The sequence below is a fragment of the Lissotriton helveticus genome, chromosome 6 (genome assembly GCF_964261635.1).
Source record: "Lissotriton helveticus chromosome 6, aLisHel1.1, whole genome shotgun sequence".
Lineage (NCBI taxonomy): Eukaryota > Metazoa > Chordata > Amphibia > Caudata > Salamandridae > Lissotriton > Lissotriton helveticus.
The window spans coordinates 818,202,018-818,228,297 of NC_136067.1; the positions used below are offsets into that span (position 1 = coordinate 818,202,018).

The 26,280-nt window shown below is 48.2% G+C and overlaps 1 protein-coding gene across 2 annotated transcripts in view; it reads right to left on the reverse strand.

Annotated features, from left to right (window-relative positions):
- Positions 1-26,280, reverse strand: part of ZBTB24 (zinc finger and BTB domain containing 24) — a 191,147-nt gene that overhangs the window by 37,773 nt on the left and 127,094 nt on the right. For both annotated transcript variants that reach the window (XM_078648401.1, XM_078648400.1), the window contains exon 5: positions 1,327-1,410. In XM_078648401.1, coding sequence (XP_078504527.1) covers positions 1,327-1,410 — 84 coding nt within the window. The remainder of the gene's footprint in view (positions 1-1,326; positions 1,411-26,280) is intronic.

Sequence of the window (26,280 nt, forward strand, 5' to 3'; positions counted from 1 at the left end):
CTCGGGCCCGGGCAGCATTAGAAAGAGGTGGGGGGGCAGCACGGCCCCTCTCCAGGAGCTATTAATTGCCCTTGGGAACCATTCGCCAGGGCCAGCTTCTGCTACGTCCAGGGTTGCCCACCCTGGTACATAGCAGTTTCTCTACCCGCACTGCCACGTACAAGGAAAGTCGTGTTTGCTCTTGCTTGACGGGAGCAATTTTAAACCTCCCGCCAAGCGAGAGCAAACACAAAGTCTGTTCCCAGTGGACGGAAGCATGAAAAAATGGTCCCACCGGCTGGGAGCAGACTTTAGATCCGTTTCTCTGCCTGCATCACTGGGGGCAGGGAAAAAGATCTGATATTGCTCCCTCCCACAAGGACAGCATTTTTAGCTGTTCCCTGCGGGGGGGGGGGGGGGCAATGCAGGCTCCCGATGGATACGAGTAGCTCGCTTTGTCCGCGGGGGCCTCACAGCATCTGCCATGCCCAACAAGGGGATGGCTGATGCCCTCGGTGGACACCTGGGCACCCATTCTATATTGGCCTGGCATCCCCAGGATGAAATTGGCCCGGGGAGGGGGCTGCGTGACCCCCTCCCCCATAAATATGATGGTGGGCCCCAGGGAATGGGATACCTGTGGTTAAAAACGGCCAAGGGAGAGGAACACCTGCCTCCTACCCCCTAAATTTGCCGAGCCTCAGAGTTTCGGGTGTCTGGGGCTAAAATTGGCCGGGGTAGGGGCCCACGGGTTGACTGCATTTGGGTGCTTGGTCACAGGGACTGGAAAGGACTAGTATTCTGCATTATTTTGAAGGCCTCTGGCTTGCAAATTACATCTAAATGCTAGGGGAGACTAGTACATCAAAGAGGCCTTGAACAAAGGGATCAGGTTTCAAAGCTGATTTGGGCAGGGTGTGGTAAGTTTATGACAGGGTCAAAGTCAAACACCCTTGACTCATGCATATTTTCGCACAAAGAAACTAAATATTTGCTCAATTATGTGCATCTGTTTTTACAGAATCCAGTCTGTTGATCATATCATACTGGACAGTGACTGGCAAAGTTAAATTAGATTAAATATGTATCTTATTAACACTGAAACAGTAGGTTTCATTATCATTTCCCAATGTATTCATTTTAAACCTATGAGCTGCGAAGTGGATATCTTTCTGCTCTTTTTAACTACAACAAACATTGAATTGCAATATTCCTTCAATCACATGCTTTTTTTCATTATAGGTTTGTATTTCTAAGCCTAGCAATCCGTTGACAAGTGAGATCAAAATATATATTCCACATAGATGCATTTATTAATTACCTCTTCTGGTCATATGAAAATGTTACCTGTATGAGATCTTAAATGTTTTCTAAGTTGAGCTCTGTCCATAAATTTACGATGACAATGGGAACATTCGGGAAGAGAGTGGCCTATTTATAAGAAAAAGAAAATTGTAAGGACATTCCAACATACGACCATAAATGCTCAAACAAGTTGTATTATAGAAAAACATCAACATAGGTTACTTTATTTGATTCTTCTTTCATTGTGCTTCACTGGAAGCAGCGTATATCACTTTGTGTACTATTATCCTCAATAGTATGAGTAGCATGAGTTGCCATTTTAGCAAAACAAATTAAAACCATAATTTTAAATACCAGATGCCTCTAGGGCGTGTATTGCTGGGACTACATATATAATCACACAGGATGAACATTGTCAAGCTATATTATCCAGATGGGCAATTCCAGGTAGTTATTGACTGGGGATGGTGTTCGAGGGTCGAAAGTAAGGTCCACCAACCCAAGAGTACCCCACTCATCCTGGAATACAACTGTGTATATCACTTTATCTTTGTCAGTTAATGTGTATTTTTAAAGGAACAATTGCACGAAGGATAACTATTTTTTGGGCGACAAGCCATCACCGATTATTTTTAAACATGACAGCAATATGGAGTATTGAAATGTTTTGAGTTGGTTTTCGGGGGTCATAACAAAGAAGCATGTTAAAGAAGCATTGGCACAGCAAACGATTTGGTAATTGATGATTAATGTACATGCAGTATTGAATATCAGTGTCCTGAAGCACTAATGGCTTTTTAGCCAGCAGTATTTTGCCTTGATAAGGTAAGTATTCATAAGCGGACTGATGAAAGCACCTACTTACACTTTTATTATTTCAAAATCTCTCATTTCTTTACGCGTTCTACTTTATTTCTCGTTTTTTTTCTTTTACATAACATCGGACAACACATTTATGCATACTTCCAGATCTCTTCAGTTATCTCCTTTCATATGATGATTTTCGCCTTTGCAATGGAAACCAGTCAGTGTATTTAACATAACAATTATAAGCATTGGAGATAGCAGGATCGGTGGGCAAGCATTAGATACAGTGGGCACCTCGGTCACCCACTATTTGTCTGTCTCTCCTGTGGAGGGCTTGGGGTGTGCTGTACCCAGTAGTAATCACAAACAATGCAATTTACTCACGTAGCTTGTTTTCTTTTTTTTACTGAAAAAATGTCAGTTCCTGTCTGCTACTTTAAAGTAAGATTGAGAATGTCCAAAGTGAGTCGGAAGAGTAGCTGGAAAAAAAGGTTACTTTTAATGTTTGACAGAGATGTGGGAGATTTATAAATGAAATGGAACCTGTGGTGAGCACAGCACTCCAATCTTCCGAGACTCAAAGAATAACACCAGACATTAAAAGAATTAATGCATTTTTTGCATAGTTATAACTGTTTTCAAATAAAAGTATTCTTGTTTGCCTAGAAAGACATTTCTAGGTAAAGACATTTCCAGGAATAGACATGCGCCTAAGTAACAAACACATTGACGACAAACGGTATGACAGTAATTTCTTGGAATTAATTTTGAACCAACTTTAACAAGCATTGGCAGAGCCAGTCGGTCTCGCTTGCCAATATCTACTTAGCAATGCGAACAGCTTTCCCAATGCACAAGCCACTATGTTAAAAGAAAACAATGAAAGCAGGGTGTACCATAGTTTCAAGAGGACTACTATGTTGAGTGACGCAACATATGTTGAGTGACGCAACATATGTTGTGTGACGCAACATATGTTGTGTAATCTCATACATTGCCACAACTTTATGATGCAATACAAATAGGAAGGACCTGATTCACAAAGGCCTCTGCACAATGAATCTCCACAATGAGTATTCTCATTTCGGAGATACCGCCCTAAGTGCAGAGACTCGCCCACTACTGCAGGGCCTCAGCCACGAGTTCGGAGGTTCTTTGTGAATCAGACCCATTGTGTAACACAACCGGGCGGACTCTAGAAAGTGTAGAAAATAATGTTTTCATTGTGTTCAATATTTTTGACATGGCTGGACGCTACTACTGGCTTTGCCAATGCTGATGGAGCTTAAAAGCTTTTAACTTTGATGGTACTAGCATAGTCAATAGGTGTCATTAAAAGCATCACCAAGGCTATTTGGGAGGGAGGGCGCTAGGGATTCAAGACAGGCTGCCATCCAGCACCTGGCATGCGGTCATGTAGGACTGGGAAGGAAAATGTGAGGGGAGAGACAGAGGAGGCAAGGGGATTAAAGAATGCGAGCATGCTCTGAGACCGACACTCCCGGGACACCTCAACAAGCAGTGTAATGAAAATATATATATATATATATTCCCAGGACATCTACAGTGGAAGGCTACAACCAAGCCAATCAAAAGCTAGGGTGAAAGAGCTATGCGCCCCCGGAGCGACAAACAGTGAATAGGGAGGAAAGCCACGAATGAACCAAAGGTGATTTTGATTGACAAGTAAGCCATCTAATCATATATAAGGGTTGACTCTGCGAAATAATTTATACAATGCTGTCTGTGACCAACAGCTGGAAGTGTCTGTAGCGAGACAGCAAAAAGGTGGTGTGAGCCCAATCTCCATTACGAGGTGCTCACAAATCACACAGGTTTCTTTGAAGAGCACATTGGCAGACTATGCAGAATCTGTCAGTTTTGCAGAGGCGGGCACCCAAAGGGGTCTCAGGAGCCGGCGCCATAACCCAGCGTCGAGCCTCCAGGTAGGAGGGGGCGGGGGACCTCAGTTTGGCGCGAAAACAGCTCGCCAAACAAAGAGAAGAGGAAGCCCCTAAAGGTCCCCCCCAATCGCGGCCAATAGAGGTGCAGGTGAGTTTCAAACTCCCCAATGGCGGGAGGGGCGCGAAGCACGATGGCAAGCCGGGGGGCTAATACGCACTGCTCCCCCAGGTATGCTCCTATCTTCAAGGAGCGGGGGGAGCAGCACAGCGTAAACGAAAGTCTTGTGTGGGCAGCGACGACACCGTGCGGCCCAACGAGCGTGGGTGACGACAGGCAGGAGCACCAGCGGCACCAGCGAAGGAAGCGACCGGCGGGAGTCTACCCCGCGGCGCCTCGAGCCCAGTAGCGATGCTACCGGAGCCCACCCAGTGCGTACAGGACCACGTGGCGATAGCGGGCGAGAAAGCGACCGGCGGGAGCCTATCCCACAGCGCATCGAGACCACCAGCGACACCATCGGAGCCCACCCGGGGAGTGCGGAACTGCGGGGAGGAAGACGCCTGACACCACCGGAGCCCACCCGGGGAGTGCGGGATAGCGAAGAAAGACACCCGACGCAACCGGAGCCTACCCGGTGAGTGTGGTACAAACGAAGGAGCAGACACCCCGACGCAACCGGAGTCCTACCCGGTGAGCGCGGGAAATCAGGGTAAGGACACCCGACACAACCGGAGCCTACCCGGTGAGTGCGGGACTGCGGGGAGCAGCGGCGCGAGCGTCCGTTGAGAGCCTCCCCCGCGGCGGCTCTGAAGCGGCAAGCCCGACCGATGCACCAGCGCGGCGGCCCCCACTCACCTCGTGGCAGGCCGAAGAGCCCAGGAGGCAGGCAGTGAGGTGCGAGGGCTGCCAGGGAGCAGGGACGGCGGGGAATAAAGAGAGGAGTGTCCCACGATTCACGCAGGCGCTCCAGGCCAAGGAAGTGCAACGAACAGCACCTTCGGGCATGGGGAGCGCGGAAGAGGCGACGCCAGGCACCCTCTAGAGGAGAGGAGGGCGAATAACCTCGGAACAAAAGAAAAACAACAAGCATAGGCAGCAGCAAGAAGGCTTTTTGGTGCAGAACACAGCGGCAGCACCCCGCCAGCGTGAGCTAAGTCAGACAAGTTAGGTGCAAGGACATTGGCGGCAGCACCCCACCCAAACACAGTTTGGTGCACAGCAACAGCGGCAGCACCCCGCTCAGGAGGAATGGCCAAAAAAGAGAGCACGAGGCAAGGCCATGATGACCTGAATGACCTGCTGAGGAGAATACGGGCAGCCTCAGAGGTGCATGGGGACGACTGGCTACATCAACATATCGATCGCGACCCAGAGGAGGGGACAAGCGGGCAGCAGCGCAACACAAGCACGCCACCGGCAGCCAAGAGGAGTAGGAGGGCGCCAGCGAAGTTCGCGGATGCGGAAAAGATCACGAAGGCACCGAAAAAGCGGATCCAGCCACCTGCAGCCAGCACGGTGGTGGCAGAACCGGACAGCGAGAACAATGACACCTCAACCAGCGGTGAGCATATTATCGCAATCATTCAGGAATGTTGCAGGACTACGGCACCACTTTTGTTGAAAGGGTTGGGGGTGCAGAACGCAGAACGCAGTGACAGCGGGGGCGCAAGCGAGTACAGGGCAGGGGTCCTTGCAGATAGAGGGAGCCACGGACCCGCAGGGAATGGAGGCCACAGGGGTACCTTGGCATCTGCTCAACCCAGGCATGGCGCTGCAGCGCCGGATAGGGGAGCAGGCCGCAGCAAATGCAGAGGGGAGGTAGGGTCACCCACGGTGGCATGGGGGAACCCCATCCCGCGAGCAGACCCTCCGTGGCAGTAGAAATACCTGAGGCTTACGCGCCGGGTCCGGCATCCATGACCATCAGGGCCACAGGTCTAGCCAGTCTCATACCCTTAGCAGTAAAGGAGAGAATATGGAGGAAAGAGTTCATAGATATTTTTTCCTTACTGGAAATACAGCTAGAGGGGCTAGACTTGATGACATGTGACAAGAAAGAGGAAGATAGGAGGGAAAGGAGGAGAGAGTGCAAGGAACGGACATTTGACAATTATTAGACTTATTCAGGATCATGGCATGCATCATAGTTGAGAAATTCCCGCGCTGCGCAGCCGACCTATGGCTTTACTAGGCAAACATACACAACGCACAGAGGCAGTTCCAAGGCGACGATGGCTAGAATACGTTAAGGGTTTCAGGCTTAAAATGTAAACACACACGGAAATGGAGTGGAATGAGGAGGACGTCTCCGGGTTTATACATAAGATGATGGTGGCGAGGTCGGGGGCCCTTTCAGAAGGGGAAAGGGAGGCCTTTTCAAAAGCACAAACACTTCGGCACAGGGAAGGGAGCACACGCCAGCTGGCAACCGGCAATATGCTGGAAATTTGAAGCCAACGAATGTACATATGGGGCAGCATGTAAATTCCAACACATATGTTCAGCATGCGGGGGGAGGCACCCTGCTGCAGGTTGTAGGCGCAAAGCCGCCCCAAAGCGCGATAAAAGGGAGAAAAAGAAGCAATGAGGCAGGCAGAGGGTTCAGTGAGGGGGGGCGAGACAGGGAAGCGCCCCGCTAGCATGGTCCCCCATTAACACCCAAAGATTACGCACGCTAGCCAACAGATACCATAATAAGACAGACGCAGAGATACTGGTGCACGGATTTGAGAAAGGCTTTTCCATCTCCCGGGGGTAGTAACTAAAAAGATAGAGAAGGAGAGGCAATTAGGCAGGATCGAGGGCCCCCTCCCAGCCACGGAGGGTGGGGAGATGGTCATTTCACCACTAGGGATAGTACCAAAAAGAGCAAGGGCAATTTCGATTGATCCACCACTTATCATTCCCAGATGGATTGTCAGTAAACGATGGGATCGAGTCGGAGGTGTGCTCGGTGAGCTACTCCACGATTGATGATGCGATAGACCTGATAAGGGCTACAGGCAGCGGGACTCTCATGGCGAAGGCAGACATCGAGTCGGCGTTCGACTCCCAGTTCACCCGACAGCTTCCACCTGTTAGGCTTCCAGTGGGAGGGAAAATACTACCATGACAAAGCAATGCCAATGAGATGATCTGTGTTATGCACATACTTTGAGTTATTCAGCACATTCATTGAATGGGCGCTGCAAAATAGCCACCCGGCGGGCGGGAAACTGCATTACCCAGACGATTTCCTGTTTACCGGCTCAGCTGCGTCCCCCGAGTGCATGGACACCCTGAGGGCATTCAATAAGCTAGCAGGAGAGCTAGGGATCCCCCTGTCCAAAGACAAGATGGAGGGAAGAACCACAAAAATCACGTTCCTGGGGATCGAGCTGGACTCGGTCGCCGGGACATCTAGGCTACCTTCCGAGAAAGTAGAGGACTTTAGACCGGACATCAGGAGCCTATGCGGGCACGAAAAAGCCACACTGAGGGACATACAGCAGCTCATAGGAAAATTTAATTTCGCAACCAGGGTCATCCCAGCAGGCAAAGTGTTCGCTAGGCGATTGATACAGCCGACACGCGGCCTCACCCAGAAACACCACCTCGTCCGGCTCGGGCGGTAATGAAAAGGGACCTGTTGATGTGGGATACCTTTCTGGCAGACTTTAATGGGGTACTGGCTGACCAGTAAACAAATCGAGTTATACACCGATGAGTCAGGGAGCACAGGGTTTGGTGCAATCTTGAAGGACAAGTGGAGCGCAGGACAGTGGCCAAGCAGCTGGCATAGGCAAGGCATAACGGGCAATATAACATTTTTGGAACACTTCTCAATCATAGTGGCTCTGGTGATTTGGAAAAAGGAGCTCCAAGACATGAAGTTGACCCTATGGCCTGACAACAAGGGCGTAGTGCAGGCTATTAACAGAGGGTCGGCCAGGTGCCCAGACACACTGAGACTAATGCGACGTCTGGTTACCTTACAGCTGGAGGGCAACATAGAATTGCGAGCAAGGCACATGCCAGGGGTGGAGAACGAATAGCAGATGCCCTATCCAGAGCCAAGATGAGCAAATTCAGGGACCTGGCACCCAGGGCAGAGACAAACATGACCCCCTTCCCAACGCAGCTGTGGGAATTGGCAGGGTAGACCTTTCAGAATTGATCGGGCACGCGCTCACCCCCGCCGCAGCTAAACGGTACAGTAAATACGTCGCGACGGTGATGAGTAGGGGGCATCCAATCCCTGGCTAACCTGGGAGACACACGCAGGGCGGCAGAGCAGTTAATTGGCTGGGCCTACGAGGGCAAGAGGTCTTGGGCGCAGGCCCCCCTGGCGGCCGTGGCCCACCACACAAAGTTAGAAATAGGACATAACCCAATTGCATCCCACTACATCAAGACAGCAATGAAGGGCTGGAGAAGGAAGGAAGGTAAAACGGTGGACACAAGGCGCCCAATAGATTTTGAAAAACTAGGGGCGCTGCTGGGGGCATTGGAGGGCATAGCGACAGACAGATACGAGCTGCTACTCTTCAGGGCGGCGTTTACCACGGCCTTCTATGGGGCATTCCGCATCAGCGAACAAGCTGGCCCCTGCCAGGGAGGGCCAGGCCGAGCACTGCATACACGCCAGCGACGTAACGCCCTAGGCAAAGGGAGTTGAGATGGTGCTACGGCGGTCGAAAACAGACCAGGCTGGCAAGGGGACCATAGTCAGGTTACAATGCATCCAAGACCTGAGACACTGCGCGGTATGCTGTCTGTTCGCCTTCATGACAGTACGACCAGCAGGAGAGGGCCCCCTGTTCAAACACAAATACGGAACCCAGCTGAGCAAGTTCCAGTTCACAGCAGTGATGCGTCTCGCACTCAGCAGGGCGGGCCTGCCCCCGAGGGGCTTTGGGTCCCATTCATTCCGGAGATGGGCAGCCACAACCACAGCACAACACGGGATGACCGAGGCAGGAATACAGGCAGTGGGGAGGTGGCGCTCGCGCTCATACAAAATGTACGTGAGGCCCCAGCTGCTATGACCAGAGGGCACGCGGGGCAAACAAGAGAGTGACTGGTTGTTTTTCCATTGCTTCGACAGGGAAAAGACCACACCTGGTATGGGTGGTGGGCCACTCATTTATCAGACGGATGGATGCCTGGTGAGAAAGCACGGGCCGCACGCTTGGGGACAGACCACGGCGCACATGCATCCGTTGGTTCGGCCAGTCTGGCATGCGATGGGAGCAACTGGTGGCAACCCTCAAGGGCCTACGGGAGGAGGCTGGGCGGCACCCGGACGTTCTGATCATACACCTCGGGGGAACGACCTGGGCGGTATTGGGCGGAGAGCTCTCCTCCTCAGGATACAAAAAGACCTTATAGAGACTTCCAGGGCGTTTGGGCGCGCAACAATAATCTGATCCGTACTGATCAGCAGAATGGAATGGCGCAGGCGGAATTGTACGAAGGGGTGGAGAACTCAAGGAAAAAGTTAAACCTCACAGTGAGCAAGTTCTGCAGGGCAAACGGCCTGGGATCAATCAGGCATGGGCTGATACACACGGGCCGCCCGGAATACTACGCCAGCGATGGGGTGCACCTCTCCGAGCAAGGCATGGAAATGTTCTGGAGCAACCTGTGGGGCGCCATGGTGTTGGCAGGCTATCAATAACAAAGGAGGACGTAGTGGGGGGAGCCACAGGAAGACGGCAGCCTCCCTGACGGCGTGGCGAAGGACTACGCTGAGAACTGTTGGTACAGAGGCACACCGGAGGGCAGTGCGGCAGAATAGGTCCACTCACCTTCAGATGCCGCACGGCTGGGTGAGGTGGCATAAGGACAGCGACTCTGGGATGCCGCATGGCTGGGTGACATGGCTAACAAAGGAAGGGGTAGCAAACAGACGGCGCTCGCAGCCCAGCCCCCACCGGATGACAAGGCACAACAAAGTCGGACAAGGTAGCGAGGCAGCCTAACTCTGGGACAAAGGCTATCCCCTTCCCGAGCAAATGAGACGCAAGAAAATTCCAACCTACAAAAGAACTGCCCCAGGAGGGCCTAGAGACAATATCAAGGAAATGTATAATGACATAACATGCAAATGTGAAAGATATACCTGTTTCCTTGTAACCCTAATAAACTACGGCCAACAAATGACCACCACGAGACGAAAAAGTGTAGTGGCTTTATTGGTGGGAGGGGAAGTACTGAAAGGAAAGGTAATGGTATATGCATGTAGGAGTGGGGCAGAGTGCGGGGGTTATTGCAGAGGCGGGTCCCTGAAGGGGGCTCAGGAGCCGGCGCCTTAACCCGGCGTCGAGCCCCCAGGTAGGAGGGGGCAGGGGACCTCAGTTTGGAGCAAAAACAGGCTCGCCAAACAAAGAGCAGGGGAAGCCCCCAAAGGTCCCCCCTCCCTCCCCATCACGGCCAATGGGGGTGCAGGCGAGTTTCAAACTCCCCAATTGCGGGGGGGCGCGTAGCACGATGGCAAGCCGGGGTGGCATATAAGCACTGCTCCCCCAGGTATGCTTCTATCTTCAAGGAGCGCGGGGAGCAGCACGGCGTAAGCGAAAATCTTGTCCCACCCACCCACACCTAAGGAACAGCAATGTCGCAAGGCTGAGAAAGGGAGGAGGCGTGGCGAAGGACTACGCTGAGAACGGTTGGTACGGAGGCACACTGGAGGGCGGTGCGCCAGAATAGGTCCACTCACCTTCAGATGCCGCACGGCTGGGTGAGGTGACCTAAGGACAGAGACTCTGGGATGCCTCACGGCTGGGTGACATGGCTAACAAAGGAAGGGGTAGCAAACAGAGACGGCGCTCGCAGCCCAGCCCCCGCCGTTTGGCAGGGCACAACAAAGTCGTACAAGGTAGCGAGGCGGCCTAACTCTTGGACAAAGGCTATCCCCTTCCCGCGCAAATGAGGCGCAAGAAAATTCCAACCTACAAAAGAACCGCCCCTGGAGGGCCAAGAGACAATATTAAGGAAATGTATAATGACATAACATGCAAATGCGAAAGATATACATGTTTCCTTGTAACCCTAATAAACTGCAGCCAACAAATGACCACCACGAGACGAAAAAGTGTAGTGGCTTTCTTGGCGGGAGGGGAAGTACTGAAAGGAAAAGTAATGGTATATGCATGTAGGAGTTGGGCAGAGTGCGGGGGTATGACCTGCACGCATCGGCCTGCCCTGTATACAGAGCCCTGTGTTTGAGGTATCCTTCCTGCAATAAAGCAGTTCTTTGTACAGTTGTCTCTGATGCTGTGCCCATTGGCCATCAAATACCCAAAATATATAAATACAAATTAAGTATGCACTGCAAGCAGGACTAGCGTATCCTCTATCTTTCAAAATGTCCCCTGCCCAGGTGGACATGGCTGCAACATGTAAAGGAGCCCAGTAGATAATGGCTACTTTTCTGTCTCTCGACTCAAAAGTTGGTTACATTTTAAAGTCCACCTCTAAATCAAATGTAGTGTTTCTTTTTTATTGTGATACTATTTCTAGAATACACTGGTACGCATTGACTAACCAATGTATCTGTTTATCTGTACCTCTATGTGTATGCATGCATATTTATTTTCTGGACCACTTAAACTTTGACAGGGTGTCTGGCTGTTGATTGCAGGAGCTTGGAGTTTCAGCGATAAGCAAATGAATAAAAAATGTGTGTGTTCGGTATTATTTCAGTCAACATGCATAACGAGCAATGATGAGGTGCTCTTGCATTGCATGAAAGTCATTAAAGAGTCTGTTCATTATCTCAATCCAGGACAAACACCTATTAGGTCAATGGACCAACCTCTCTTCCCCCTAGCAAAACAAATTCAATGGGATGTACCACATCTATATGATGAAGTTAAATATGTTGTGATGATGGGAGTACTTCATATCAAAATGACACAAACACAAGCACACGGAGTTTTAGTGATTTAAAAGATTGACAAGTAAACAAGAGCTGAAATCTTAGAAAAGTAGTTTGGTGGGGACAGAAAAGGAATACAGTAGGTAAGACAACTGACCAGGGGTGTGCACCTTCGGCAGAAAAGTGTTACATAAGACACCTGATAAAATCAAGTGTGTCTTTCACCCTCACGAGGATGATGAAGTTGGGTGATTGTAACACGAGTTGTTTTTGGCACTACACATTTTTATTGCAAAAAATTCCGAGATGTTGTGCTCTGGGGTAATCCTCTGTACTGCTCAGTTCATTGGGCTCACAAAGATTGACAATTTTTGATGAACCATTGAAACATTAGCGACGGTTAACAGCATTTGGGAGTCTATTAATACAGATATCAGAGCATCTCTCAATACGTAGGTTTGCTCTTTCCAGCCCCATAAATCACTTATATAAAAAATCATAGTAGAATTTATTAGGAAAGTGAAAAAAGAAGAGCTAGTGACAGCTGTGCAGCTACCAAACTCCTGCGTAGCATGCCGCTGTAAAAGCCCCAGAGTGAGAACTAGCGGTTTCTGTGTAATGGTGAGAGAGATGGCGCTAGTGAACTCCCCTCAACTTTCCACTCTCGCCCATCTCTTTGCACATTTTTTCTTTACACTGAAATGGAGAGCGTCAAGATGAGAACGTCAATGTTGGTTAAGGCATAATAACTGTAAGCATCAAAGGCTTCGCCTGGCAAAGCGAGCTTTGCCATACGACTTCTGTTCGACTTTTTTTGTTAGGTCTCGCTAGACGTACGCAAAAGCGAAGCTTTTGCGTGCAAAAGCGAAGCTTTTGCGTCTAGCGAGACAACTAATGTAATCACTTTCAGGGGAATGTAGACAGCAGACTGTCACGAGCGTCTCCTGCCGGAGATTCTACCTCGTGAGCGCGCACGTCGCCGTCCCTCATATTCCCATGCAAAGAAAGGCACACTGAACACACACATGCAGGCAAGAAGGCACACACACACAGGAGCGCACCTACACACATACAAAGCCCCCCCACACCCCCCCCGCCGACGCCGCATACATAGAAGTCCCCCCCCCACCTGCCGCCGCCGCGTACATAGAAGGGCCCCCCACCCACCTCCCTGCCGCCGTCGCATACATAGAAGGGCCCCCCTCCCCCTGGCCGCCGCCGCATACATATAAGCCCCCCCCCTCCCCCGCCGCATACATAGAAGGCCCCCCCCCCACCGCCGTATACATAAAAGTGCCCCCCCAGGTGCCGCATACATGCAAGCGCCCCCCCCACACCATACATGCAAGCGCCCCCCCCCTTACCGTGATTCTAAGGTCTTGCAGCCTCCGCGGGGCTCTCCCTCGGGCATGAGCCCCGCGTCACCAGCACTGCTTTCCCGTGGGCGCGAGCGCGGGCTTCCGAAGACGGAAGTCCCGCCCCAAGGAAGGTTTCGCTTTCGGAGCTGGTTTTGCTGGGAGGAGGGGGAAGGAGCCAGGTGCTGGTCCCGCGTTGGCACACTTGTTTTTGTATGGTTTCGGGTGCTCAGTCGCACACCAAGGTAATTTGGAGAAAGTTTCTCTTCACTTCCAGCCTGTCAGTATGTTTGAAGTATAGAATGCGTGTGATGGCGCATTTACTTTTACAAACCGCGGAGCAACGTTCTTCGTAATAACGTTTTCCCTCTTTACGATGCTTGTTTCACCTATACTCGCGTCTGTTACGTGCTCTGCAGGTCACAGTTTCGAATCGAAACTCTCTCGACGTTTCACTCTTCGTTTTTTTCGACTCCCACCTCCCTCCGCTTTTTATGTTTTTCGTTTATACACTGATAAATGTAATGTAGGATCCCTGCTTATCTTGTAGCATTTCTTATCATGAAGATGAATTAAGGGCTTTTCACATTCGTTCGCACACCGCCCTTCTCCACATCCCTTCCCGCCAGGTATCTTTCCTTCCTCTCTTGAAAATAAAAGGGTTTTTAAGCAGTGGCTAAAAATCCTTCGACGGCTCAGCTTTTCATCTTTTCTGCTGAGTTTAAAAGTTTGCGCTTTTGAGTTGGTTGGACTTCGTTTTCCATCTCAAACTTTCATTCTCCTCTTTTAATTTAATCTGAGGAACATTTTTAAATGAGTTCGGATCCCATTGCCCTCCGCCTTTCACCTTGATAAAAACGTGTGCCTTTGCACTGTGAATGGTAGCCACTATTTACCAACGCACACATGGAATGCCAGCGTAGCCTGTGGCAGTGACGGCTCTGCTGCTAGAAGCAACGAGGAGAGGGGTGCACTGACACCAGAACCGAAGGGGGCTCTACTTCCGGTGCGTCTACGTAAGAGGATGTTGAAAATAATGAGTTGGGAAAAGAGGCGCTGTTTAAACAATATCTCCTTTCATAGTGTGCTTGTGAACCGGCGGCGAGTTCAAACCCGGCCTCCCCACCTCCAAGGTCGACAGGTCATGCCGTTACGACACATCCTCTGTCCTGTCGCTTCACTGTATTATTTTTTTACCATTTAATCTGTAGCACTCCGAACAAGTGCATGTTTTTACAGACTGATCCCCCAACATTGCTGCACCCGCCATCCTCTGCCCTGGTCATTACTTTCACCTGCCACCCCACCCTGTCATTGCTTGTTTCGGAAGTTGTCATCTTTTGTATGTACTGTTCGTGAATTTCTCTCATAAACCTTTACAGTAGTTGACTTTGACTAGAGAATTGCTCGAACAGTTGTGCACAGGTCAGCCACCGTTCCAGATGAGAACAGCTCACGTTTTACGTGTTCTGATCACCATGCTTGTTTTTCTCTGCTATTTCCTGGAAGCATTCACCGTCCCTCTCAATCGCCTCACTTTACTCAGTTTTAGGATGTTGTCTCTTTTGGATTTTCTTTAGTGAGTGCCAAATGAGGTGAGCATTTTCTTTTTATTTTTCAAAACTGAGATGGATTAGTAAATAAAAAGTTGCGTGAAATGCGTTTTTTTTTAATATAGCTCTAATGCGCTTTATTATAGCAAGCATTTGCAATGCAATAGGTCTCGCATTTGCGAGAGTTAAACATATTAGCATTGTAAATGACAATGCCTTTTATTTATGTTTTGAAAACCAACACATAAATAAAAGACATTGCCATTTACAATGCCAATAGCTCAAACTCTAACAACTGCGAGACCTATTGCATTGCAAATGCTTGTTCTGTGTTAGACCATCAGGGCGCTCAGCAATCTGTGATGAGACTTAGGGTTATATATGTTTCTTCTCTTTGCTGGCGAGGGAGTACACTACAAGTGTAAACCCTCCCATAGTAGATGGTGTATATTGAGGCCTTGCTGGTAACTGTGAAAGCTGGCTATTTGTTGCATCTGAGCTTAGAGTGAGTAGTAAAGACCACTTTATCTGTGACCCTGAGAGTGAAGTCTATGGTTTCTCTCCTAGTGCAGTGCAGCACGTAGCTCATAACTAGTGCCCTTCACTTTACTCGGCACGTATAGGGTACTTTGCAACATACACATAGCTCATTTTGTGCTCATGCGGAGTGTTGAAGGGATAAACAAATGTAGCTAAAATACATTTTTACACCCTTCCAAGTAATAGCAGACAGGTTGTGGACTGTAGGTGGTCTTGTCAAGTGGAACATCACTCCTTCCATACTCATTCTAGCTTTGGGTTAGTACATAAAAATAAACACCTGCACATTTCTATCTAAATCACTTTAAATTAAATCATTACCAAATAGTGCTCCATTCATGTAAACATTCGAATTAATACACATATTTTAAGATCAGTATGTTATTTACAAAAAGTTCCTAAGAGCAAGTACAATTTGAAAAGGGAAAGTCACCAAGTGCATTTGTCCATGTTTAAGAAAAAAAAGTGCTTTATTTTCCCCAAATTAACAAGCTATGTAGGCGATCAGAATATTCCAGACAGACATTGTGCAGGCGACTGTTGCACTCCAATTCGATGTTATTTCATGTTCCCTGTTCTCAGTCACAATAATTTCAATTGTAACGTTGCACTAACACTTTTTCACCTATGGAGCAACCAACATTATGATGCGTATATATTTCCAAACATGTGATTGCTTTAATAGATGCAAATAACAAAAATCAAGTTCTGGTGTTGTATTTATTGAACATAGTACATTCCTTTCTGGGTGTGCTTTCTGCAGCTTACAAAGAACTGCGACTGTTTATGTAAATTGTTTTGTCCCGAAAGAACCATATGTTGATTGTACTACTTCTCAGCGTAAGCACTGCATTTGGTGTATCAGCTGTTGTTTGCATGGATATTTGTTTATTTATGGATTGCACAGCTAATTTCAGTGGCTTTTCAGATGTAATTCTTAACCGTAATTGCACTTTAACTGAGGGTAATTGAGGTAACTTTCAGAGGTTGTTTAAATATACGTTAATACGTTGCACCCAATTATGACAGTAACTGCACTTTTTTTTCAGTGAATTTCAGTTTTTGGGGATATACTACATCCATCGTCCTTGATAATATTCCCCGAAGCGCAGTGTTTGGCCTTGAACAGCCACTTTAGTCCAGGGCCTTAAAATTGTGAGGTCAGTTGACTGCAGGCATTCAACTGTGTGCAGCAAGGGTAGGCTATGAATTGTGGCAAAGCAATTGTCGCAGCCAACCCTGATACGCAGCAGAGATTCACTGCAGGAGACCCCTGCACACAACCCATCGTGAAAATCAAAGTAAGTGTGATAGATAGATAGATAGATAGATATCTTTTTTATTGTTTGCCTTTTTTTATTTTATTTATATTTTGAGTTCACAAACCCTGATCTATCTACATATGAGAATATTTAAAGACTTATGAGTTCCTGTTGAGTCTCCTGCCTCCCAGATGAGGGGGACCAACTGGTGTCCAAAAGCCATAGCTGCAGGTCCTGGGTTACAGAGGTTTATGAATCCTGGCCCAGGGTCCACAAACCCTGCTGCAAAAATCTATATTTAAAGTTGTATTTTTAAAACAAATGGCGAGTTCTTTTGAGACCCACCTCCACATGACTAAGCGGGTCCAAGCATGTTTTACCCGTCTTCGTTTGGCTCTTAACTAATGGAGAGTTCTTTTGGGACCCACCTTCACATGACTAAGCGGGTCAAAAGATGTTTTACCGGTCTTAGTTTAGTGCTTCTCATATTTTTTTGCAAGTTGCAATATAAACAATTCTGTTGTGGCCAGTCAAAGCCTTTGCGTCTGTGCAGCAATTCTCAGACGGCAGACCCCGAAACAGAAGCAAAAAGCTCCCTCCCAGCTTTTTAACGCTTTCAAGCCCACCCAACACTTTCTGGTAGCATTACTTTCTTGGGAACTACTGAATGGATTTACACTAAACCAAGCAAAAAGAAACTTCTCATATCTCCCGTGAGATACCTTTGAGCAGGGGAACGAGGCAGGGATGCCCGCTCTCGCCATTACTCTTTGCGTTAGCCCTTGAACCGCTGGCGGTGACACTTAGGGCCACGACGATGCTGCGGGGGATCGTATGGGGAGACGGCTGGGAAGACAGGGTTTCCCTATACGCTGACGATATGTTAATATACCTCACGGACCCTGACGACGGGATCCCTGCGTTGCTGGCACTTTGTGAAACACACGGGCGGACGTCGGGATATAGGATAAACTGGACCAAGTCTGTCATGTACGTGCTGCGGGGTCCCTCCCCCACACTACCGGCTGACTGCCCCTTACTAACAGCGGGCTCCTCCTTTAAATATCTGGGTATACACGTCACGCGTGACAACACGGTTTTCTACGCGAAAAATTTGATGCCTCCATTGACTAGATTGAGAGGAGACGTCAGACACTGGAAGACCCTTCCCCTGACGTTGTTAGGCAGAGCGGCGCTATTTAAAATGCTGGCGCTGCCTCGCTTCCTGTATGTGTTAGAGAATGCCCCTAGCGTAGTGCCTGCAGGTTATATCCGGCAGGTGACAGCGGCGGTGAATAACCTGCTGTGGGATGAGCACCCACCCCGAATAGCGCATGTTAAGCTCACGAGAGGCTGGTACGATGGAAGGATAGCTCTGCCCCACCTGCAACTGTACTACTGGGCGGCGCAATTGAAAGTTGTTAATCAGTGGCTTCATGCCCCACAGAACGACCCTGCTTACATGGCAGACAGATATCAACTAGGATTGCCGGGTTTGCTGGCACCGCTATATCATAGAGGGAAGGTAAATAAGCTCCTAGGGCCGACAAAACACACGGCGACTCTCTGGCACAGCGCACAGGCGAAGCTTAAATGGAAGGGAGTCATAACGAGAATGACGCCCTTGTGGGACACCAGGGCGCTTGGCAGTCTGAGACAATCCAAAGGGTTTGATGCATGGAAGACCATAGGAATATCAACGGTAGGAGACATGTGGGTGGAGGGTGGTGTGGTCCCATTTACACAACTGCAACAGACCTATCAACTAGGCCCCACCGAAACATATTGTTATATCCAAATTCGACATGCACTCATGACAGTAATTCCAGCGGGGACTACGATACCGGAGTCTTCGCCGTTGGAAGACAGACTGTTAACAGATTTTATGCACACGAGCGCCACCTCCCTCACATACCGTAAAATACTACATAACCTGCCAGACCCCTTACTCAAATTGCGAGAAAAATGGGTGGGAGAGTTGGGGGAAATGGACGAAACTGAATGGAACGAGGCGCTGGCCTCCCCCAGAGAGGCGGGCATCTCGGCGAGGTTCCGTCTGGTCCAACTGAAGGTCCTCCACCGCATATACTTCACTAGGACAACCCTATATAAACTGCACAGGACTGATAATCCGCACTGTCTGAGGGGATGTGGTGGGGAGGGTACCTTCCTACACACACACTATGGGAGTGCCCGAAAATTGCGGACTACTGGAGGCGTATAGCACGTACCATTTCGCAGACGCTTGCCACGACACTGGTACCAGAACCCCGTATGGCCTTATTACACATATGGGGCCCGACTGACATCACACGCCAGGGGAGGATATGGACGACGGTGTGTTGCATGGTGGCGAAGCGGGATATAGCACAAAAATGGGGAGTGGCGGGGACACCAACGCTAGATCAATGGTGCAGGAACATGGATGCGATTATGGTGACTGAAAGGGCGGTGTATAAAAAGAGGGCTAACCCCCGCAAATGGAATGCAGTCTGGACACCCTGGAATAAATACCGGGGAGACATATGTGATCCTCTAACAGAAGATGAAGTGGATAGCTCGGATGGGGAGGACTCGGATGAATGAAGGGGATGAATGTTGGCATGGGGGTCTCCTTAGCGCCTTGATTGACGAGACGGTCCCCTGAAAGGCGGTACTTACACCCGACTCAAACACGAAGGAGGGAGCGGGAACACAGGTGTACAGGTCATATGTACGAGGCAGAGCGATGGGGTGTATTCCACTGTACTGTATCAAAAGTTTTAAGTTGGTTTATAAAACACAAAAGTGAGAGTCACTGATTCGTGGTATAGATATTTTTTGACTGTATGGACTACTCTGATGCCGTTGCTGCCGGACCGTTGATTGTCGGCTGAATAGCTGTGTATTATCACGTAAACTTGTGAATAGAAATGGAGCCGGCCTCCGGGTTGTAGGCGAAATGATTGTAATAATGTCAAAAGTTAATAAAACTCTTGCGAACTTAAAAAAAAAAAAAAAAAAGAAACTTCTCAAAGTAAAGTTCTAGATTCACACCAAGCTTCGGTTTTTTCTTAAGAAACTGTACTAAACTTGGCAGCTCATACCCAAACTAACTTTAAGTCCGGTTACGATTTGTCAAACGGATCCAAAGTTATTACCAAAACAAAAAATGTCCTTTTAAAGGTAATTATGAGGTGTGTGTATTTATGTTTATGTAAAAGTGTTTATTTCGAGGGGAGCAATCTGCCCAAATTCCATACATAGTCACCTAAAAAAACATACACAGGTAAAGTACAGTTATGGGTACAAATTAAAACCGAAAAACCACAGAGATTTGAAAGTTATTATTAGAAGCACAATCCACAACTCGCACATCACAGCACACACACCAAATGCAATATGCATGACCTCACCCTTAAAGATGCAATACCAAATGGTGCATATTATCTTACTGATGCAATTACGTATCACATTACCACTTTGACAGAGGCAAATATGAATTAATCGTTTCGATTGTGAGTTGTAGTTTAATAACATTTTGCTTTTAGATGTTTTTATCCATTGGCATACATATTGTGAAGATATAACAATTACATTCGGTGTGCCAGTATGCATAGCTGTTGTGCAATCAATGTATTGTGCTCCCAATGGTAACATGGGAATTTCACTAGTTTTATGGTTTTGAGTAATAACCATTGCTACATGTTAACCGCAGGTTTTTATGTGAATTTCTGAAGAATTTGTGAACGTATGTGGAGTTATTCGAACCAAAGATAACCAGCACATCACTTAGGGCCAGATGTACGACCATTGTATTTTGTGACTCGCAAAAATTTGCGAGTCACAAAATCCAATGCACAACAGTGTCTCACACTGTTTGCAATTCCCAATGGGGTCACAAACTGCATGCCTCATGAATATTAATGAGGTTATCGCGATTTGCGACCCCATTGGGAATGGCTGGCACTCCCAGGGATGGTGGCCTGCTGGGGTCATCAGACCAACATGTCTGGGACTGCTTTGTCAAGAAAGCGTTTTTTGTTTTTTTTAAATGCAGCCCTATTCCTTACAGGAAAACGGGATGCATTTAAAAAAGAAAAATTAAACTTTTCAGTTTCATTTTTTAAGGGCAGGCAGTGGTCTTAAAAATTATTTGCGTATCCATTCACAAAGTGGAAGGGACCCCCTGGGGACCCCTTTCCGTTTGCGAATGGTTTACCACCTAAATGAAGTAGGTGCTAAACTGCAAGTGTTTTGCAACCGCAAATGCGGTCGCAAAACACTCTACATGGCGATAGCACTTGCTATTAGGAAGGGATGCCCGTGGCACGCCCCTTCCTAATAGCGATTCGCTAACCCTTTTTTGCGAGTCGCTAATAGAGTAGCAACTCGCAAAATAGTTTAGTACATTGTGCCACAGTTTATTGTGGCTTCAAACGGGCCAAATGTCTCTTTACGGCTGCAATTCACTATCGTACATCTGGTCATTTAACCTTTGTTTTTTCAATACGTTTTTGAAGTTTTTTTTTTTAGCACATACCACCACATCCAGGAGTTCCCTTCGCCCAACCATTCTTGGGCAGTCTTCCCTCGATGGGCTGTGCCTTTGCGATGCACAGCAGAGGTTTGCCAAAGGGTCTGACCAGAGAACCGACTCTCAAACTAACCCTTTGCCAAATAAAGTAAAGTAAAGTAAAGTCCACATTTGTAAAGCGCACAATCACCCGTAAGGGTCTCTAGGCGCTGGGGGGCCGTCGGGAAGATTAAGCGAGCTATTGCCCAGAGTCACATGGTGCTGGGCTGACCTGCCGCCGTAGCCGGGGATCGAACCGTGGTCCCCAGATTCCAGCGTCAGTCGCCCTGGCCGCGGCGCCACACCTCTTCAAATGCCATCCACAGCTGCACCCAACCTTCGCCCATGTGCAGTGAGAAACTGACAAAAGGTCCTGGAATTTCTCTCACCCTGCCACATGCGGCCAAACTCAGGTGTTTTCATTGGCCAATTCCAGCAGTAGTGCACTGAATGATTTCTTTTTGCAGGTTCTGAGACCCAGGAGGGTCTGTGGGACACACGGAGCACCCAGAATGTGCAAACACGGTAATTCGTGAAACCAATTTAAAAATACAACTTTTTTTGATAATTACTTTTGCCCTGGTTGGGAGGTCCAACTGGGCACCCCAGACATGGGCTTAGGGGTCAGAGTACTTTCACCCTGCTCCATAACATTTTTCTTTTTCCCAACATGGCCCTCGGTGCACTTTGTTGGGTAACGGTAGCCACACACAAAAAATCTTTGATAGCCAGCCAATCAGAGAATAGTGGATCTGAAACGCCACAGCCAGATTTGTGGATCCGCAAAGTATGCCAGAAAAAACAACTATTTTTCTTTTAATTGAATACTTAAATGCATGGACGATCAGCAAATTAGCGATCCAGGGTTCTCAAAAATGTAACCTCCTCATGCCCAGACCCAAACACCTTTCAAATGCTAATTTCTAAAACCCAACTGAACAGATTTACACCAAACTAAGTAGAGGCACTTCCTTGAGTAAATCCAAGTTTGGTGTAATGTTGTTAAGCTGTTTTTTGTGTATTGAAGAATAAAGAATTCAATGGGAGTTAAAATGGGAAATATAACATTTTAAACCTCCACCCACCCAATAATTCCAGGTGACAGCTTGATGGATCTGCATGAAACTTGCTTTGAAGAAACCAAACCGGATGTACTTCTTACTGGAATGCTCCATGCAGACGCCAATGTTTCGATTATCAGAATCTGCACGAAACTTTCCCCAAAAAGTTCCTCAATCTTAGTTGATTCCTGGAAATTTTCAGGGTGATCCATCATACAGGGCCAGGAAAAAGAGGGGGGGAGGGGGACACCAAAAATTTCTTTTTCATATTCATTTCCATAGGAAACTTCATCAATACGAAAAAAACTAGCTGAGCTGATATACATCAAATTTGGAAGAAAATTGATCTTTACTCAGATAGTGTGCTTTTTGTAATTTGGTGTAACACGTTCAGCAGTTTCCAAGAAATGTGATTCTAAAGAGGCGCTCAGGGTGGTCACGAAGGGGTTAAAAATAGGTATATCTGGACTGTTGGTGCCATTGGTTGTCTTGCGGCATTGAAAATGTAAACAATAGAGCTTCTGATCGGCTGACGGAATATTTTCTCCTGTTGATCTGATTAGCTGACCAACAACCATAGAAACGTTTTGAAACTGCCATTAAAGAACTCAGCAAAACCAAAGGGTATGGTAGACGGAGTGTTGAACATTGCAAGCACTCACCCCCAGTCAACTGATCTGGGTTTAATCCATCATCATTCTTTAGCTCACTCCGCCACCCCAGTTCAGACATGGCCATATGCAAATCAGTCTGACCCTGTGCCTCATGGGAACATTCTAGCCCGAACTGCCAAGCCATGACTTCCCGGACCGGAAACAAGCATCCTGGGACCGGTTTCTGGCTAATCATCGGCCAGGCTAGCTTGAATCCAGTGGCAAAGTGAGCAAGGGACCCACGTCCTGGCATACCCTGCCAACTTAGGGCGAAAAAAGCAAAACCAAAGGGGATTCTTTAGCTCACTCCGCCAAGCCAGATCAGTTGACTGGGGGTGAGTGCTTGCAATGTTCACAATCCGACACTCCGTCCATCATCCCCTTTGGTTTTGCTTTGTTCGCCCCAAGTTGGCAGGGTATGCCCAAAACGTGGGTCCCTTGCTCACTTTGCCACTGGATTCAAGCTAGCCTGGCTGATGGCGGCTGATTAACCAGAAACCAGTCCCAGATGCTTGTTAACTCGAATCAGCACTAACATAAAACAAGCATTGGAAATGCAATAGGTCTCTCAATAACGCGAGTCTGAACTATTAGCATTGTAAATGATAATGCCCTTTATTTTTGCGTTCTGGTTTTTGGAACATAAATAAAAGGCTTTGTCATTTACAAGGCCTATAGCTTAAATTTGCGTTAAAACGAGACCTATTGCATTGCAATGGGGGTGGTGCTGCTGAGTTTTCTCTGAATCTGCAATCTGAATCTGCACCCACAATCTGCACCCACAATCTGCACTCTGAATCTGCACCCCCAATCTGCACCCACAATCTGCACCCACAATCTGCAATCTGAATCTGCACTCTGAATCTGCACTCTGAATCTGCACCCACAATCTGCACCCACAATCTGCACCCACAATCTGCACCCACAATCTGCACTCTGAATCTGCACCCACAATCTGCACTCTGAATCTGCACTCTGAATCTGCACCCACAATCTGCACCCACAATCTGCACCCACAATCTGCACCCACAATCTGCAATCTGAATCTGCAATCTGAATCTGCAATCTGAATCTGCACCCTGAATCTGCAATCTGAATCTGCAATCTGAATCTGCAATCTGCAATCTGAAATCTGAATCTGCACCCACAATCTGCACCCACAATCTGCACCCACAATCTGCACCCACAATGTGTGAGTGGCGTTGCGTGTGTGAGTGGCGTTGCGTGTGTGAGTGGCGTTGCGTGTGTGAGTGGTGTTGCGTGTGTGAGTGGCGTTGCGTGTGTGAGTGGCGTTGCGTGTGTGAGTGGCGTTGCGTGTGTGAGTGGCGTTGCGTGTGTGAGTGGCGTTGCGTGTGTGAGTGGCGTTGCGTGTGTGAGTGGCGTTGCGTGTGTGAGTGGCGTTGCGTGTGTGAGTGGCGTTGCGTGTGTGAGTGGCGTTGCGTGTGTGAGTGGCGTTGCATGTGTGAGTGGCGTTGCATGTGTGAGTGGCGTTGCGTGTGTGAGTGGCGTTGCGTCGATGAGTGGGGTTGCGTGGATGAGTGGGGTTGCGTGGATGAGTGGGGTTGCGTGGATGAGTTGCGTTGCGTGTGTGAGTGGTGTTGCTTGGGTGAGTGTGGCGTTGCGTGGGTGAGTGTGGTGTTGCGTGGATGATAGTGGGCTTGCGTGGGTGTGAGTGGAGTTGCGTGTCTGTAAGTGTTGCTGTGTGGGTGAAAGTGCCACAGAGCCTTTGATGTGGCCTGGCGCAGGAGAAATGCTGCTGCTGCTAATTAAATACAAGAGCGGCCGGGAAGCGGCCGGGAAACACAAGTACGGCCGGCCACATAATTAGGGGAGGAGAAGCCGCACAGCACACGCTGGGAGAAGCCCTTTGATATGCTGTGCGGCCGCGATGCGCGCTCTGTGCTGGGGGAGGGGGGAGGGCCATTAGCCTGAACTCGCGGCAAGATCAAACGAAGGGTGGGAGGGACATTGAGGAACAGATGGCCATGAAAGTGTATGGGCCAAAAGCGCGTGCCTGTGGCCACGTGCACTCGAAGAAAACGCCACGAAAAAATGCGGTGGTTTGACAATCAGTTCGAGCACTTGAATTCTCGCCATTTCCCATTCCTTCGGAATGGTAAAGGACGAGACCTAAAAAGATGTTAAATAAACCTGCAAGCATTTGTTTTCAGATGAGTTGAAGTTATAGAAAGGAAGTAACTAAGGTTTCCTGCACCAATTAACTTTAAGAACACTTTCATCTAGCAACACTCCTATGAAAATATGATAAAGCTTCTTCAAAATTCAGTAAGTATATTTCATTAACATGCAGCTCATCTTGTACATCACATTATCAGTGCATTGAGAAGTGTTTTTTTAAATGATATTTTTCAAACATGAATTTAAAAACATTCATGCTTCCTTCCACCCACACTGAAAACAATCACAATAGTGAACTAAGATGCAAGTTACTTGTTATGTGCACTCTTTGGGTGGCCTGGGTTGCTATTATACATGGACAACATTATAGTTTATTAAATCATACACAGGAGAAGGGTTCATACAGCGCACATCCTAAAGTCAGGAAGTCATGTATTTCAAGGTCCTTTTATATGCGATAATGAAGAAAAAGGAGGGAAAGTGAAATAAAACAAATACCTGAAATCACACAAAGAAGGGAAGCCGGAACTGATCCCAGGGTTTCTGGGTTCACATTATGCAATTCAGTCATTAGATGTGCATGCTTCACTTCCCCTACACCCACCTTACAGACCCCAACGCCGCCACCACTTCCCCCTCCTCCCCTCCCCAAACGGCCAGCCTACTTGCATCAATGTAGCCCTCAGTCACACTACAGACCAAACTTTTTTGTACATGGGAACATTTTTGTTTTAGTACCCATGTTGTGGGGTAATCCGAGCTCTCAGAGTTCCAAGCTGGTTCAGAAATGGCAGACCCTTTGGGCCAGGTGACTGAGCAGAGGTGGAGAAACAGAGCTGTACATCTATCTGACCGCTGCCCCATGTGTTCTCCAGAGCTTTCTGTTTGTGGTAATTAGGTGGAGGACAGCATAGGAACATACAGCACAAGGAGGGGGGAGCAGAATCCCAGGGAGGAGTTGGGTGTGCAGAGCAGGCCATGTCCACAGCTGAGCAGTTTTTCAAGAGATGTGCCCCCAAGACTGATCAACAACCTGGCCCAGACGTGGAGGATGTGTCAGACCTTTCCAAGGGAATGTTCATGGTGGTATAGGCAAACTATAAGATCATTATATGCCATGGAACAAAGAATGGTGACAAAATTAAGACTCAATTGCAGGATTATGAGTTGAAGCCAACATTTACATAGAAAAGACTCCATTCCTTGGAACTCTCAGTATAAAATCCACCGGTGAATGCTAAGAAAACTGGGAGGTTTCAGTTGTGTGTGCTTGAAACCATCAACTACCTGGAAGACCAGGTGAAA